Here is an 18,601-nt window from a genome sequence, read left to right as displayed (position 1 = left end):
CATTTTATAATACTTTATCATCTAATAAAATGTTTCAAAAAAATACATTCCTTAGCTGGGGTATTCCAACTCATCATAGAATACTAATGCAAAGTGAGGAACTTGTCACATTCCAGTTGTTATGTAAACTCAGGAGCTTCCACCAGCAGAGACAATGGTGAGGGCTACTTAGTGGTTTATTTTAGTAGCATTCTGCTGGCCACATATTCCTCACCTATGCATAAGAGCAAAGGTTTTCCACCTTTAGCTGGGGGGATTTTCTGAGAACTGACATCCACACACCTTAAAGTTGACAAGATTGGAAAATGGGATTCTTTATGCTAAGCATTGGAAGGAAAAGGGGATGTTGAAATGTGGATTTTAAAATAAACTGAATTGGCAGAGAAGGCAAAATTAACTGCTTTGATTAGAGACAATGGGTTAGACAAGTTTATAAGAGAGGGGAAGTCATTTGTGGTCTTTCTGCACTTTATATATAGTTGGTTAACAGAGGGATTTGACAATTAGTTTTATCGTTTACCTGTTGACTGTTTTTTTACATACATATATACATACATACGTACGTGTATGTATGTACCGTGTTTCTCCAACAATACGGCCTCCACCAATAGGAAGCCCCACCATGTTTTATTGGCATAACATCAAATTAAGCCCCTCCCCCCAAATTAAGCCCCATATTAAACATGCAAAATGGGGGAGCGGGGGGGCTTTCCGTTAGTAAGTACTTTTGTTGCATGCCCGGATATGGTGCTGCCTTCATATCGGGAGACCTTCCACCGTTGCTTCTCCCTTCTCCCTTGCTGCCCCTTCTCCCTTGCTGCCGCAGCGTTTGGTGCAGCCACGTGCGGCCAGTCAGGGCTCCTCCCTGCAACCGGAGCCCTGAGGAGACACTCAGCCTCAGGCGCTCCCGTCTTCCCTTTGCTTTCGAAGGTAAAGCGATTATTTTACAAAGCCTCCCCTGCCCGAGAGGGCAGCCCCCACGTGGGGAGGCTAATTTCCCGGGCCTCTTCCGTTCCTCCCTGACCTCCCTACGCTGCGCGCCTCTGGCCAGCGCCGCTCCCTTCAGCCCAGCGAGCTCTTCCACCTCAAAGAAAGGCCAGGCGGGCGGCTGCGGGCAGCAGCGGAGTCTGAGCCGCTCGCAGCGGAAACAGCCACCACCCGTAGCCCGACGCGGGAGAGCGAGCAAGGTTAGCGCCCGCCAGCCCGGGCGAGATTTGGGAATGAGGGGCAGGAGGAGGCACGCACACACCAGCAGCTCACTTTCCCAGCTTTGCCCAGCCCTTACGGCTCTGGCGCGGCCCTGGCGGGCAGCGGCGCCTCCCCGCCCGGACCCTCCGCTCATCCTGCCAGGGCCGCGCCAGAGCTGTAAGGGCTGGGCAAAGCTGGGAAAGTGAGCCGCGGTGTGTGCGTGCCTCCTCCTGCCCCGTTCCCAAATCTCGCCCGGCTGGCGGCGCTAACCTGCTCGCTTCTCCCCGCGTCGGCGTGGTGGTGGCTGTTTCGCTGCGGCTCAGACCCGCTGCTGCTGCCGCAGCGCCGCTCCTTCTTGAGGTGGAAGAGCTCGCTGGCTGAAGGGAGCGGCGGCCGGCGCGAGCGTAGGAGGTCAGGGAGGCGAAGAGCCCGAAAGCCTCCCCACGTGGTGGGTCCTCTCGGGCAGGAGGCTTTGTAAATAACGCTTACCTTCAGCAAGGAAGACGGGAGCGCCTGAGCAGGTCTCCTCAGGGCTCCGGTTGAGGAGGAGCCTGACTGGCGCACGTGGTTGCGCCAAACACCGCGGCAGCAAGGAAGAGGGAAAGCAACGGTGGCCCAACCCAAGGTCTCCGAATATCCAGCTGTCGCCGCCCGCCCACCCACCCGAGGATGCAAGCGGGAGAATTAAGTCACCCCCAAAAGACGTCCTAGCCGTTTTGGGGTCAAAAAAAAATAAGGCCCGGCCTTATTATGTGAGAAACACGGTATGTATGTATGTATGTATGTATGTATGTATGTATGTATGTATGTATGTATGGTATTTAGGTTTCTTCGGGTATTTTCCCACGTCTTAATAGTTGTGCTTGTAAAGTTAGAGAGATGTTTCGGCAGAATCTCATCTGCCATCTTCAGGCTTGTGTATTGTGTTCGTCTGTGAGTCAGACTTTCATAGCCATTTCTGTTTTAAATTTGGAGCTAGCCTACTGCTGGGCAAGAATGGTTTTTTCTTCATCCTGATTGGTTGGGAGTCTTGGTCTGTGTTTATTGGTCTTGGAGTTTGCTGTGTTCTGCTTGATTGGTGTTGTGAAACTCTGACGCACAGACGAACACAATACAGAAGCCTGATGATGGCAGATGAGATTCTTGCCAAAACATTGCTACAACTTTAAAAGCACAACTATAATGACGTGGGAAAATACCCAAACAAAGCTGAATACTATACATGTATATAGACATTGGATTGATTCAATTTCTAGACAATTAGATTTCCACATCTGTTTATGTAATATAATATTTTTGTTAAAAATAGATGGGGAAATTTATAACTGTTTGCAGAATTGTTATGTAAAGGGAGGAGAATACATCAGATTTTTGATGTATTTGTCACCATTCAGCAGGGTGGATACTTTTATGTCTAATATTAGTTGTCAATGATGTGTTTGATATCTAGGCTTTTTTCTACATTTTCTTTTGTTTTTGCTGTTGGTGTCAGATGTTTGCTAGTTTGTTTTCTCTTTGTCTTTGTTTTGTGTTTTATCTTTGAAGATAAAAATTAAATAGATATGTACGAAAAGAATTGGAAAACAGGGTATTAGTGAGACTAAGAGGCAATTGCAAAGTATCTCACATACACACCTCGGGATCGAAGGATGTGGCTCACTAAATCAGAGCCTTTCTTGGCACTGGAGAGCTGCAAGGCACCAGACTGCAGGTCTTCTAGCACAGACTGGGCTGTGTCGAAGCTGTCATTCATAGTCGTGATGATTACACCTGTGGGTCCCCTCTTTACCCAGCCACTGCAATAGAGCCCTGAAAAACATAATGACCAACCAGGCAATTGAGACCTAGTGCTTTATTTTTTAACAGAACCAAGCAATGGCCACGAATCTGAAGTAACTTCTTGTGGTACATTTATTCAAAATCTTCTGCTAATGCCAGGAAGAAGATGATTCAGTTATACTTGCAGTAGCCATTCAAGACCAGTACAAGATGAGGTCTGGAAAACCTTGATCCTTCTTCTTTCTTAGTGGATAGCATAGGCGTGTACATGTAATCTGAGTCCCAATAATTCACGCTGGCCATTCATCGTTCAGCCTTGTTCAGCCGAACCCTCCGATTCCCCATTGTCTTTACCACACCAATTTCTTCTACGTGGCACAGCATGAGTTCTGCTCACCTGGTGCCCCGAGAACTCTGCCTGAATTGTTGGGAATAACACCTTGCTTGCTGTCAAAGGGTACTGCAGGATCTATTGGAAGGCTTTTGTATCCAATGCTGCTAAAAATCAGGCCAGACCGTAGTTCCTCGATTTCTCCAGTGGGAACTGCTTTCACAGCATCTCCTGCCCCCTGCACAGTCCAGGAAGAGGAAAAACGGAGAAGGACAACATGAAGATGGCCACTCCCTATAAAGCAGTTGCATAATCAGGCAACCCCCATGTTTTAAACAGCAGTTAAGGAAGTGTGAATGGAATGGGAGCCCACCTTAAGATGCTATGGAGTCTTAACAACAACAAAAAAAAAAAGTTGCAATTCAGTTCTTAGCTAATTCTCCTCCTAAATGTTGGTTGGTTTATTTATTTTCAGGACACCCTCCTATCACAGGTATCAATACAAAACAGAGGAAGTTCTTTCCACAATGCTACACAGAGCACGAATCCTTGGAGACACATATAGTGGCTTCCTGAGAGCCTCTCTTTTAAGCAGAGAGCAGGCAGTTACCCTGATACTCCTAATTAGAGTGGGAAAATAAAACTATATTTAACTTATTGCTAAAAGGCGGCAGTGCGGAGGTTGTTGCCAACCTTAAAGGGATAAATTAAGGACAAGGGCAAAGTTAAGAGGGTTGAAGGCCCAGAAAAGAAAAAGTTTGAGATCGTACTTCCAACCTGTTGACAGCTAACTGGATGGCTCTTGCTCTCTTTCCATCCATGGTGGGTAACACTTCCAGGGGACTGCGCAGAAACTTCAATCTCCACTCTTTGCATGCTGAAGCCCAGCGGCCACCCACCTCCTCAGGTGGTTCTTCCAGAGCTGTTTTGGTCATCAGTTCAGTTAGGCGTTTCTTTGATCTTGGGATGTCTGAAAAAATTTAAAAGTATTGGGAAACAAGGGGTTTCCCAGGAGGCAGAGTTTACCACTGTATGAGGGGTGCTGAGCAGAATAACCTGAAAAAATACTGACAGTCAGCTGCCACCTCACGCTTGTACTACACAACCATTCAGTATCAGCTGCCATGAACTCAAGGGGGGAGGCATGGGAAGGAGGATGCTTCTAGGGCAGGTGGGCAAACTACGCCCGAGGGCCACATCCGGCCCGTTGGTCTTTTAATCCGCCCGCCGAAGAATTAAGGTTTGATGTGAATGATTGAATGATTGCATTCATTTGATTTTGACTTGTAATGACAGGCATTTCGACACCAGGTAGCGGCCCGTCTGTCAAATTTTTAAAAGTCAATGAGGCCCCCGAGCCAAAAGTTTGCCCACCCCTGTTCTAGGGAAACCAAACTTCACTGTATCACTCTGAGATGGGCTTCAAAGTCAAGCAGCTTGGAAGGGAACCTTATGGAGGTCAGTGATGGGAGGCAACTAAGGGAGGGAAAAAAATTAGATATGGGGGAGTTCTCACAATCGACGACTGTAATTCACTTGACTTCTATACCTTTTTCAACAAATGGAGTTAAGGATCGTTCTTACTTAGAGATTCGAGCTGAGGCAGGTCTGACACTGGTTTCCATTTCCTTTCTCTCCCTCCCTCCCTTTGTCCTTGCCTATGTTATTTTTTGGTGTGTTTTTTAATGACACTTTTTAAGCTTTCCCCGTTGTCCTCCTCCACTTTTCCCTTTGTGTTGCAATTTTGTATTTTAACTTTTTTTTTTATTTTTCAAACTTAAATTGTTTTTTTTTTTAAGGAATGTTTGTGGTGAAGTTAGAAGCTGGGTTGACTGGCGATTTGAATGTGTGCATTTATATGCAGAAGATTCTTGTGCTGTCGATTGGGAACCTTCATGATTTGTGGTGAATGTGAGATAGGTTGCACAAGGCAACAAGGAGCATGGATCCAAAAATTAATGTATTAATATACAATCAAAGTAGTTGTGTTTGACAGAAAAAAAAATTTGATGAGCAATTGTAAGATGTACATAAACAGCAAAAATTATGAATTTGCACATCTTGTCAAAATATGCACTAAAGATAGAAAAATGAGTGGAAGTGTTTTTAAGACAAACAAATGCTAGTAAGATAGGTAGGACTATTGCATGGCATGTTGTGAGGAGTGAACATTTGTGGAAAGGAGCAAAAATGGCCACGTATATGAGCTCATTCCTGCCTATTTTGCAATAGGAAAGAGTTGGAGACATCAGCAGAAGTATGAAAATTAATGGAACCCATTAGGAAGTAATTATTTAAGAAGACAAATGCATGCTGGATGATGTATCCAGAATACAAAAGTGAATGGTCACCATGAATGAAGTCCACTGAGGTGGTGTGGTGAAAAACAACAACCCCAGATTATCCTCTCTCAGTCAAACCATGTAAACGGACATTTCATCACCAGAAGAGAATGTAACCATTGCGTCCAAAAAAAGGTTCTTCCTTAGATTATTTACAGGTAAAGCAAAGAGAAGAAGCCTGGCTTTTGAAATTAGACATTAGGAGAAATAAATTAGCACAAACTGTACTGATGTAAGAAGAAAGGCAATTTAGGACAGCTCAATGCTGAAAACAGAAATTTAAGCATAGAATTTACCTAAACCTCCTGAAAAAAAAAACATTCCACTTACAGTTTCTTCTAATTTACATTGTACACTTGCACCTTTTGTCACATACTTTTCTGCTTTTTTCCCCCCTCTGATCCTCACGTCCCTCCATTCAATTTGCAGAAAACCTGCTCTTTCTGGAGAAACCTCAGACAGGGAACGGTCTCAGCTCTCCCACGGTTACCAAGTGCACTGCGTGTTCAAAACACTGCAATTCAACCAGGCCACACAGGTGACAGTTTATTATTATTACAAAGAGATGTTCTGATGGAAAATGAGGGAAAACTAGGAGACACATCTGGCTCACTAAAACACAGGACACTAAATCATTTCAAAAAATGGCTGCTATACAAATTTATCCCTTCATAACAACTCGCATGGAATTTGAGGAAGGGGACAATTCCCAGAGATTGACAAAATGAGTTTTTGTCTGCCCTCAATCATTACGCCTAATTACTAAATCATAATTGCTTTCATTTGGCCTGGATCATTTTGGCCAATTGTTACATTATAAAATACCCACCTTCTTGAACACCCTGGCTGCTGAATTACCTCAATACATTAGTAATTCCCACCAAGATGACAGATCTGAAGTTCCTGATGGCTTGTTCAAGAACAGAAATGGGTGAAGAGAAAATCAGAACCACATTAGGGTGAAAAAGCTTTATTCTCCAACATTGTCCAACAGTACACTTAGCAAATCCATGATAAATGGTTGGTGGAGAAGGATTCTGGGATTTGTGGTTCAGCAATTTATGGAAGCCTATTGAACCCTACCATAATTCACTTAATCCAAATCCAAATGGCTTCATTCATGGGAACCTAGCTTCTCTTTGTGCCTTCAGAGTATTTGGGGATTTGTTTCTCCTCATGCTATAGCTCTGAGGTAACAAATGTAGGCCCAAATACATTGTATGACAGGAGACTACTTTGAGGAGTCTGCCAGACAATTTCACTCTTCCCCCAGACTGTAGTATGGAGATATCTCTGTCTTAAGCAATGAGTAGATTTTATTACCCACTCCGTTTAATTTTAAGCAAGGAAGATTTTCTTCTCATGCAAATTTCACAAGAAGAGTTCTCCACTCCTCTACTCATACCTTATGCCACCAGACTTGAAATTCTAGAACTAGAAAACCTTGAATTACGCCGTCTTCGGTCTGACTTAAGCATGGTATATAAAATCATACATTGCAATGTCCTACCTGTCAATGAATACTTCAGCTTCAACCATAACAACACAAGAGCACACAATAGATACAAACTCAAAGTAAACCGCACCAAACTTGATTGCAGGAAATACGACTTCAGCAATAGAGTGGTCAATGTCTGGAATACTCTACCCGACTCTGTAGTTTCTTCCCCAAACCCCAAAAACTTTAACCTTAGACTGTCTACTATTGACCTCACCCCTTTCCTAAGAGGCCTGTAGGGGGCGTGCATTAGCGCACTAACGTGCCTACCGTCCCTGTCCTATTGTTTCTCTTATTCTTTTATTTTTCTTATATGTACCCATTTCATGTATTCACAACTATGTATACATTTATACTTATTATCTTGTAAACAATTGGCAAATCAAATAAATAAATAAATAAATCTATGGACTGAATTTCCAGTCACTTGGACAAAAGGGAGCATGTTCTTCCTTTCATCTGTCTCCTTGATCATTTCCACATCTGAAAGTACTTATATGCCCTGTTTGCTCTTCTTCCTGAATGTCTCTCTCCTTCCTCCTCACTGGCTATTCTTTAAACCCCTGCTGTAAGACAGGGTAGAAGTACAAAGTAGAAAGCCCAGCTTTTTTGTTACTGATCAAAATCCTATGATGGCTAGTTTTAAAAATTGTCCACAACGATTTTTAAAATGCTCAACATTGTGCCTTTCTAATTCTACTTTACAAACCTGATTCTTTAGATATGAAATAATGTCACTTCTGTTCCCTAACCTGACCTGTTCCTGATGTGTTGGGCTAAGCCATCTATCATACCAATCTCAGTTAGGGAAGCCTAAAACCCTTGTAGAGAATTTATTGCAATTATTTGTCTTTCAATCCTGTCTTTCAAACCTTCCTGGCACTTTACAAGTAATAGAACAATTGTGAATAAAAATATGTTAGTGAAAACAATCTAGATGTGAACAACCTAGTAGAAGGAAAAGGAAAATCCCACCTAGCTTTTGAACAACAAATCCCATAGAGAACATAATTAAAAGAAATTGTTTTTGGGCCACGGGTCTTTATTAACGAGCTGATCCTCACCTTTAATGGCATCCCCAAGATCCCTGAAATCGGCAGGATCCAGGAAAGGTCTAACGCTGGGTAGGTTGATCATTTCCCGCAGCTCCTGAAGGTTTCAGAGACAGAAACACAAGGCAAAAATGTAGGTGATGCAGGAAGGCTAACATTGAAACACAGGGAGGGTGATAGGTTTAGTTTTCCAAAACCAGCCAAACCTGGCTAGATAATGTCACCTGGGCAGGTATTATTGAGAGTAAAAGAAGAATCTCCTGAGAATTATAGTATGCCTGGATCTAAAGCTTTCCTATCTCCCATAAATCAAGGCAAATATATGTGTTCCAGGATAATGTTGCAGGATCCAAACTGGGTCGGTCACCCAGATTGGATCCTGCAACATTATTGTTGCAATGCACCCAATATACCCAGACTAAATCCTGAAACAACAGCCAACGACTTTAAGCCAGCCAATACTCCAATCAACAGCCAATACTCCAATCAACAACTAAAAAGCCACACACAACCAGGCACCATACAAATACCACACAGGGAATAGCCCAAAGCACATACTCTGCTACAGAGAAGTCCTCTGGGGATGGGCTTCAACATGAGTCTGAAAGCTCAGAAGACTAAACCTCTGGTTCCAGTGACCGACCCAGATTGTTTCCTAACTCTGCTTAATCCTTGCAGCTGCAACCAAAACTTTAAAAAGCAAAATAAGACGACATCTCAAAACCAATTAAGATGATACTCATAGTAGGCATCCATCATATGATTTCAATCAGGTGAGCTGATGCACAGGTGCCATGAACAACCCTGAGAAGAAGAGTGCGGTCCTACCACCTCAACAAGTGTGAGGTGAACCTTGGGTATCCTTTCTTCCTTCAGAACCATGAACCAGTTTCATTAGATTCGGAGCAGTACATTCACTTCCTGCTTGAGCATTTAACATGATGGGGCTACTTCAATTTCCAAACCGTAGTCAGTGACTGATCTTAACAGGGACCACAATGTAGATGCTTCTTTTGTGCCTTGAGTGGTACGCTGCACTTGCTCTCCCCAAAGTGAGAGGAAACAGAACCAAAAAGAGTAGCAGGGAGATGGGCGGCACATAAATTTAATATTTTTAAAAAATTAAATGAAAATAATTAATAGTCATATATTGTAGAGGGTATAGGAAAAGACCTTGAGCAAACAGGAGGAAGAGCGGCTATCAGTGCTATCAATAACAGTCAGATAAGAGAGTCTTGAGCTCAGCTAAGAAAGTAATGTGAGAAAACATAAAGTGGGTGGGGTGCAAGTCCATTCAGACTTGCGGAATCTGTCCCTATAGTTATTACAATCAATGTAACGCTGAACTGTATCTATTTCTTAGTTTGGTGTATCTTACATGCATGTGTTTTTCCCCTAGGTATTTCACAATGTTTATATTGTCAACTAGTTCGATACCCGTGGTTCGCTATGAAACTAACGGTCGGGCTTAGTTTTTGGGGAGGAAAATAAGAGGAAAAAATTGCCTCTGCCTACCAGCATCCATCGGTATTCATCTGGCTAGCGTCCTGTCAGTGTGTGAGAGAGTTGAGGGCTGTTTGGAAAGTGAAACAGTATTTGCTGTGTGAGCAAGAAAGAGACCGCAAGGAGCCTGAGTGTGACTTAGCTCAACTGTTCTGTACTAAAGCTGGTTGCTGCTGTGAAACTAAAACTGAAACTCCACTCCTCTGCTTGGGCTTTGCATTTGGAACAGATTTCAGATTTTCAGGTGGTGAGTTGGAGTAGAACTCCTTAGTATCAGAGCGTGTTAATAATAATATACAAAATACTAATGCTTTCTTAGTGAGCACCTAGAAGCCAAGAGGAACATACATGCCAACTTTCAAGTTTGTAGGCTTTACAGTTCTGGAGATTTTGTGATGATGCGTGAGTGGTATTTTGCTTTTATATATATAGATTACAGTATCAGTCAACAGCAGTTTTGCAGAGGGCTTCAAGGTAACACTTTGAAGTTGGGTGGGCTTTCACTGGCCTCTTCAGTGGCCTCTTCTTACACATTTCTGTCTTAATACTTGTCCTTGTAGCACAAACAATCTTGCTGGAAGTCAAGACCTGTTACTGAACTACCCTTCCTCCTTTTTTCCTTTTACCTTTATTGTGAAAGCCACCTGGAGGGGACCCCTTCTGCCAATAAGATAAATCCGTCTGACTTTACTGCTGGCCAACGCTGAGAAGGACTCTTCAGTGATGTCAGTTTTCTAGGAGAAGGGAGGGAGGAACATGGATTAGGGCAGGCAACATGGAACGAGCAGCCATCTGCTCAAACAAATTGCACTCAACGCAAAGACCTTCTCTCAGGTGAATGCCATCGGAATAGAACAGTTTGGTACGACAGCATGCATCATTTTCGAGCAATTTTTCACGATGCCGCATCTGTTGACAACACATCAACCATGTGATGGAAAGGGAAAGGGAAACTAGTGAAAAGGAGAGAGCAGGAAGAGGGAGAGGGAATAATACTGATGGAAATTAGTTATTAATGTAAGGGGGGGGGGGAAAGGCATCAACATGCACAAATAACAGCAAATTGAACACTTGATGCATTTATTACCAACATTTTAATCTCATTTCCCTGTTTTAAAAAGAATTCAAGCAGCTAGCAACATACATTAAGCAGACTTAAAACCAACATTTGAAGGCTCAGCAAAGAGATACACCTAAAACTTCAAGGCAATAACTTTTGTGAATTTTCTGCCTCCACAGCCTAAGACTCAGCACCCTCAGGTCTGGGGTGAAATAGGCAAAGGTGAAGGATCAAACTGGCTTTAGGTTTGCAGTTTTTCCCCCTTCTACCTGAAGGCATAAGAAACTTGGGAATTCATGGTAGCCTTTCCTAGAGACACAAAAACTATTCACAGCTCCCAAGAATTCTAGCATCAGAGGGAGAAAGAGAAACAAAAAATTGCTCCATATTTTTAAGGCAAAAAAAAAGAGGGAGGGCCGAGGAAAAGCAGGGAAAGAGGAGAAAGTAATGGCCCTAAAGAAGGAAAGGCAGCAGAGTATGAAGCAAACCGGAAGTCTTCAAACCGGAAGGGCTTTGGAAGAATGATTCACATGCAGCAACCCCCACTCCTACAGCAGGAGAGGCAAGAGCTGTTCCCCTCCCCTCCAATAAAACAGGCAAACGTTCTCCTGAAAGGCAAGACTCCAGGATGGCTGCAGTCCGATAGGTCTTTGAATCAGGGATCCTGCCCACACCCCTTCGTTACCTGAAAGGGTATTTTCTGACAGGTCGATAGCAACCCTCCCCGTTTGGCTCCCCGCCATCATCCAACACTCTAGGGCTCGTCCACAACTTACCCGAAGGATTTCAAGAGGCGATAGGAGAATCCGTGCAATGTCCAGCGCCACATTCCCATGACCTAGGATGACTGCTGTCTCACTGTTCAAGTCTGGCTTCAGCTAGAACAACAAAGAGACGTTTCACAGTAAATCCTTCAACTCATGCCTCCCCAGGAATTCTAATGGGCCCCGATTATCCTCAGCGCCACAACACTGCAAGAAGAAGGGAAATTGCTTTACAGCCTACAAATCAGTGGCTCGTTCCCAGTCTTCTGTCCAAGGCAAGTCAGTCACCAGAATTTCTGCCTTATAATTTCAGGACCGACTTGAGATGCTGGAAGCTCTTCCATATCCTTTAAGATGCACCAGGATACAGATTCTGTCCAATCACACAGAACACACAGGAAAACATTTCTACTTTCAAAAGACGTCTTGCAGGGAAAGAGCATTGCAAGTCAAGGAAAAAGTTACAAGGACAAGGCTATTTTCCCTTCATATTTATCACTTCTTCCTAAGGGATGTGGTATGTTTCATAAGGAAACACCCCTTCCCAATCATTTCTGAGTTTATCCTGTCAATACTACTTATTTGAAGAGCACTGAAGGGCCAAAACTGCCCTGCAGCTTCCATTATTTTTACAATGGCAACTGTTCACAAATGAAGTTGCTTGGCAAAAGTAGAGGGAACATAATCACGTCCATCGCAAAGGCTGCTAAGGCAGAGGTGGTATTCAGCAGATTCTGACCAGTTCTGGAGAACCAGTAGCAGAAATTTTGAGTAGTTTGGAGAACCGGCAGATCCCACCTCTGACTGACCCTGCCCCCAACTATTATTTGCCTCCCGAGTCCTCGCTGATTGGCTGGGTCTTCTTTTGTTGCCCTGCACAGGAGAATGGAGCTGGAAAGCAGATTAATGGGATGGGGAGGGAATGGGGATTTTGCAGTATCCTTCCCCTGCCACGCCCACCAAGCCATGCCCACAGAACCGGTAGTAAAAAATTTTTGAATCCCGCCATGTTCCACACCTGATGGCAAACACTCCTACAAGCATCTTTAGTTTTCTTTTTTTCTCAAGTCCCAGAGCTTCTCTTCTAGCCCTCTGATGGAAGATGCAAACAGAGGGATAATACCTTCCTGAAGATATGCAAACAGGTTCACAGTCGTTAAACCATTCTGGATTTAATTTGGTATCTATGTGTTCTTTTCTAACTGGAGGACTCTCCTCCCGGATGCTTGAGCAAGTGACAACCTTTGAGAGGTAGAAGAGGGACAACACTAAAATTCGTACATTTCTGTTCTCCGGCAAGCCATTGTACCATCCTACAAAGGTTCTTGCCGTGTAGACGCCTTCAAGCTCTTCCCCAGGAATTCCAAGTCTCCGATTGTCCTCAGCGCCATAACACTGCAAGAAGGGAAATAAGCTTTGTCAGAGTATATTCATGAACTGGAAAAGAGCATGGTAACAAGGTCAACCAATGAAGAAGCATAGCAACTAAGTCAGCCAATGAAGACTGTTTGGAAACTGAAACTAGAAGTAGCCTAGGCGTGGCTCTATATTAAGCTCTGCAGCTATGAAGCTATGTTAGGCGCTGAGTCTGTCTATTAAAAAGTCTCTCCTCTGCTGTGTGACTTGCTTGCTTGTTTGCTGAAAACTAGAGCTCTGCTCTGAACCTGTAACATGTCTGTTTTTGTTTCGGCTTGCTCCATGTTGGAGAAATCTACAACTGGTATTGTAAAATTTACTTAATATGTTCATAAAGAAGTTAAATGAAGGATCAGCCATCTGTGTTTATTTTTCTGGCGCTGAATTTATGCTGCAAAACTCTGAACAAGCTTTACAGCATGCAAATCAGTGCTCAAATACATATTATACAGCCTATTTTCTGAGACAGCTTCCCCCCCGCCCCCCAATGAATACATAACTGTGGCAGAATAAAGGTTGGGAAGGGTTTCCTTTATAGTTGAAAATCCCCATGAGAGTTGCCAGAGCACTGAAAGGCCATTTATTATGTCCCTCAATTCAAGGTCAGTGTGCCGATCTGAGATTTTTATATGCCGCTATTATGTTGGTTGTGTATTATAGATACTGCTCTCTGAAGCAAATAGACATAAGTGGTTCAATACTGTTCACTGTTCTTGCCTTTTTACAGATACAGATAATCAGAGTTGGAAGGGACCTTGTCCAACATCTAGTCCAACCCCCTGCCCAAGCAGGAGACCCTACATCATTTCTGACAGATGGCAGTCCAATCTCTTCTTGAAAGTCTCAAGTGATGGCGCTCCCAAAACTTCAGAGGGCAAGCTGTTCCATTGGTTAATTGTTCTCACTGTCAAAAAGTTTCTCCTTGTTTCCAGGTTAAATCTCTCCTTGTTCAGATTCCATCCATTATTCTGTGTCTGTTGCTGTTTTGGCCCACCCACCTGCCCGGGCTCTTACCTGACCTTTATTTCCTGCTTTTTCACCCTCAGCTGCTTTGCGCGGCACAGCTGCGGTTGAAAAAGCAGGAAAAAAGTGCTTTTTCAACCGCTGCGCACCCACACGCAGCACTGCTCAGCTGTCCAGGCAGCAAGCTGACGATATTTCACACGCGCAAACGTAAATCACCGAACCGGTAGTTACACCGGTCGGATCCCACCCCTGATCGCTCCTGAGATACCTTCACGTCCTCACAAATGCTATTCCTTCTCTTGAGCCTATTAAAACTGCCGACAAGAACACTTACCAAGACCACCGCATGATAGGCCTCCTGCAGCTCCTCCACAGTTACATCCCTCCCCACAGTCACATTCCCAGCAAAGGAGCAGCGGTCAGAGTGGGCTGCCTGGGTAAATGTGTTGATCACGTTCTGGGGGGGAGAGAGAGTTCGAGAGAGGTTCCGTCTGAACGGCAACTCCTTTGTCCCCGAGCGGCTAAGCGCCCAGACACGAGGCTACAGCAGAAGAATGAGGCCAGGCCGGATGACTTTGCAGCATCTCAAGCAGCAGCTCACTTTGCGATTCAGGCTGGCACCAGGCCAGTCAGCTCCGTTAAAATAGCACATTTTTCTTCCAGATGCAGGCACAGGAAGAAGATAATATGGCCTATTGCCAGTGGCGGACATTCTAGTTGGAGACAAGGTCATATCTAGCTTACAGGAAAACACAGTGTGTTATCATCAGGTTTAGCACTAGCACTAGCACTAGCATTTATACTTATATACCGCTTCACAGTGCTTTTACAGCCCTCTCTAAGCAGAGTCAGCATATTGCCCCCAACAATCAGGGTCCTCAGTTTACCTGTCCAAACTCAAGTGATATTTATTACTGGTCCATTCCATCTGACAAAAGCAAAGCATCAGGCATAAAAAAAAGCCCCACCACACCCACAGAATGCCATGAAATATTAGGGCTGTGCAAACTGTTCAAAAGAGGTGGTTTGCGAAAAGCGTTAAGGCAAACAAAGTTCCGCTTTTCAAACTGTTTAAAGCAGCTGTGTCTTTTTTGGAAGACTCTTTGGGCATTTTCCAAAACTGTTCTCTGTGGTCTGTGTAAGCCCCTGTTGAGGCCACCAATGAAGCAAAGTGGCTGTAGGTACATGAGCATATACTGTATTGTCCTGAGAGAAAAGAGGACAGCTTTGGAAGCAGCTGCACAAAGTGTGCAAAAGGCCCAGCTACTATCACAAGTCAAAGAGGTGTTTCTTTCATAGTATTGTGCAACAGAATACACCTCTTCTGAATGCTTTGCACAGTCTAGTACATATTTCCAAATCTTGCTTAAATAGTATGATATTATCACTCACAAAATACCTCATATTTTCTAAGGGTTGTACGCAAATCAAAAGACAAGTCAAAAATGGACTTGAAAAGAAGGTGGCGAGAAAAGAAAGGGAATAATTTCAGGAGCTCTTCCCCTGCCTTCACCTTGGTAGATCTCTTTTGTGACTGCTGATGCCAAAAAGAAAGATAGTACCAACCTTGACTTCTGGATGATCAGGAGCCACTCCAAAACGAACCAAGCCAAAAGGAACTGGCAACTTCTCATAAATATCCACCTGAGTCTGTTTGTGATGCTGGAGAAGACATTGCAAATCATTAACGCATTTAAGGAAAAATAAAGAGGGTGTTGAATTGGGTCATTTAACAGTAGTGAAACCCTCTTTTAAATCTAATTCTCCAAGTTTCAAGCAATTGAAAAAGGAATGAAGAACTATCATTTGGCCACAGCTGCATATATTCACAAAAGGACTGGAAGGTATCTCTACAATCATCTCTACACAGCAGATTCTCCACAATTTTAGCATTCACAGAACCCACACCATCACTGAATTTGATGCCCTACCAAAGCAGAAACCTGTGTTGGAAATAATATATTGTTTACACTTAACACTTTCCTGAATGTTATGCTATTTTACCAGAGTCAAGGATTATCTTTTCTGCTGAAATCAAGAGATATTTTTTACATTAAAAGACAAAGAGAAATTGGAGTTGGAGAGGGCGGAGCTGGCGTTGCGACAATACGGCATGCAATCTTGGAGGTCTGAGATCGCTGCCAATATCTTTGCTCCTGGATGGTCCAATTGGATATAAACCGTCCCGAAGAGACGGTGAATGTAAAGAGTGGCATCCTGTCGATCCCAGGGATACCGCAAAGTCCCTGGTAGATCTAGGAGAAGCTCTTTTTGCCAGCGGCAAAGAGGCAGCCATTAAAACTGCTGAAGTTGGGACAGCTCTGAAACGGAAGGGGATAGAAAGAGAAAGTGTGCTGGTTTGGTGAGAATTTTTTCTTTACTTTAAGATTTAAAAGGACACCCTAAGGAAAAGAAAGAATCTGTAAAATCTCAGACATAAGTAATTTAGTAATTAAGCAGCGATTTTAAACGGGAAGTCAAATTAATTTTTTCTTTTTCTTTTGCTGGACTCTTTGTATACGATTTTTTACTTTGAACTGGACTGGTCTTTTTTTCTATCTTATTTTTCTTTTCTGTCTCTTCTCCTTTTTGTCTTTACAATATTTTAGGCTAGAGATCCCCTTTTAGCCTTTTCTTTCCTTAAACCTTTTTTCTTTTTTAATTAATTAATTAATTATTTTTTTTATAATAATTTGTTTGGAAAAGGAGGGGAAAGTGAAAACAGAGGAAACTTTGTAACACTGCCAACTAGAGGCTTAGAAATATTGTTTCTTTTTTTTTTCTCTCTCCACCAGACAAAGCTGAGAAAGAATTCAGACTTCTTTTCAAGGACTCTGAGCCTGTCTGATAAGATTGAGGGAAGAGCATGGGAGAGTGTTATTGCAGGTGCTTTTCTGGGTTTCTATCAGTAGCTGGAGTCTGGTGTTGAAGTATACAGAAAAAAGTTGATAAAATTCTAGAGAAGAGAGCTATAAAAATTAACAAAAGCCTTGGATAACTAAATAGGTGGTGTGTTATTTTTCTCTTTTTTAAGTTGGGCTATTCCTCACACCCCCTCCTTATCAGCTTATTATTTGTAATAGTTATTTGGATCTCTGGACTTTTGGAACCTGCTTTTGTCTTTCTTTTTGCTTTTGAAGCCTTATTTTTACTTTTGCATTTTATTTTAAAGGAAAAGTCTTAGTATTAATGTTTTCCTTCTCTTTTTTTAAGGGAGTAGGCTTTTTCTTTTTCTCTCTCTCCCTTTCCGGCATTTTTTATTTACCTTCCATATTGGTTTTTCTTTTGTGGCTTCCTTTTTTTTGTATACATTTTCATACCTGAGACTTTTTAATTGGATTAAGGTGTTGAAGAACCTGAAGAAATTCCTTTTTTTTTACTTTCTTACTTTTTATTTTTCTGCCTTCTACAAGATTTAACATTTTTTTCCTTTCTCTGTTTATGGTTTTTTTTTCTTCCTTTTTTGAGCTTTTACTGCTATTGAACTAATTGATTGGATTAAAGTATACAAGAACCTGAAAAAATCTTTTTTTTTTCTATCTTGCTTCTTTTTTTCCACTATTTTTACTTGGATTTACAATTGGTTATTTCACGAGTGGATTAAGGTCTAGAAGAACCTGAAGATTTTGAATTGTCCGAAATGAGCAGGAAACTAACAGCGGCTGGTTCTTCAATTCCTACTTCTTCCTCTTCACCATCTGGAGGACAACGCTCAATACAGACAATGTTACAACAAGAAAAAGAACAGGAAAAGGTGACATTGCAGATGATAATGCAAGGAATCCAAAGCATACAAGCAAGAACAGAGAATATTGAAAGGAGAATAGAAAAAAACTGATGAAAAGGTGGAGAATATTCAACAAATGAGGGTGAAATATGATGAGAAATTCAAAAAAATTGAAGGAGATAAACAAAGAGATAAGAAGATTGGAGATACTGATGGCAGATTAACAGTGGTTGAACAAGATAAAAGTGGGATGCTGAGATGGGAGATGGATAGATCAGAATTTTATCTCAGATTTCAAAACATAGAGGAAGAAAAGGGACAAAACTTAGCTGAGATAATGATAGAAATCTTGGCTGAAGCTCTGGAAATAACCAAAGAGAAGATGATGGATGGAATAGACAAGGTTTTTCAAGTCTTCACAAGATATGCAATGAGAAATAACTTACCAAGAGAAGTTCACATCAGATTTACAAAGAAAGCCATTAAAACGCAAATATTGCAAGTGGCAAGAGAGAAAACATTGAAATATAAAGATAAGGAGATTGTGTTCCTGAAACAAGTGCCCAGAAGAGCAAGAGAGATGAGAAGAGAATACCAATTCCTGACTAAAATCCTACTTTAAAAAGAGATGAATTATAGATGGCTGATTCCAGAAGGTTTAATGTTTACATGGCAAGAACAGAGACACAGAATTGACTCAATTGAGAAAGCTGAATTGTTTTATACTGAATACTTTGGTGGGAGAGAGGAGGAGACAGAAAAAGAAATGTCACTAATTGAATTCCAAGAGGATTGCCAAATAGCGACTGAAAAAGAAGAAGGTGCAGTAGGCAGAAAGGTAGAAGTTAAGGAACAATGTGAACCAAGATCTACAAGAGCTGCTAAACCTACTTATAAAGTATAAACATGGAAGAGAAAAAACTTATTACAATTAACACAAATTGACTTAATTCAGCTGTTAAAAGAAGGAAAACT

The 18,601-nt window shown here is 42.4% G+C and overlaps 1 protein-coding gene across 1 annotated transcript in view; it reads right to left on the bottom strand.

The window, feature by feature from the left end:
• The window catches only part of FDXR (ferredoxin reductase), a 44,442-nt gene that overhangs the window by 5,642 nt on the left and 20,199 nt on the right, over positions 1 to 18,601 (bottom strand). The window contains exons 3-11 of the mRNA XM_087955831.1: positions 15,466 to 15,561; positions 14,234 to 14,356; positions 12,799 to 12,912; positions 11,530 to 11,631; positions 10,320 to 10,427; positions 8,203 to 8,287; positions 4,069 to 4,268; positions 3,365 to 3,536; positions 2,824 to 2,997 (exon numbers count right to left, since the gene is read on the bottom strand). Coding sequence (XP_087811957.1) covers positions 2,824 to 2,997; positions 3,365 to 3,536; positions 4,069 to 4,268; positions 8,203 to 8,287; positions 10,320 to 10,427; positions 11,530 to 11,631; positions 12,799 to 12,912; positions 14,234 to 14,356; positions 15,466 to 15,561 — 1,174 coding nt within the window. The remainder of the gene's footprint in view (positions 1 to 2,823; positions 2,998 to 3,364; positions 3,537 to 4,068; positions 4,269 to 8,202; positions 8,288 to 10,319; positions 10,428 to 11,529; positions 11,632 to 12,798; positions 12,913 to 14,233; positions 14,357 to 15,465; positions 15,562 to 18,601) is intronic.

This window comes from Notechis scutatus, chromosome 2, assembly GCF_049901735.1.
Source record: "Notechis scutatus isolate UNSWTSFEM ecotype Mainland chromosome 2, rNotScu1.2, whole genome shotgun sequence".
Classification (NCBI taxonomy): domain Eukaryota; kingdom Metazoa; phylum Chordata; class Lepidosauria; order Squamata; family Elapidae; genus Notechis; species Notechis scutatus.
Note: the sequence above shows the minus strand (reverse complement) of the source record. Positions and strands in the feature narration are given on the sequence as shown.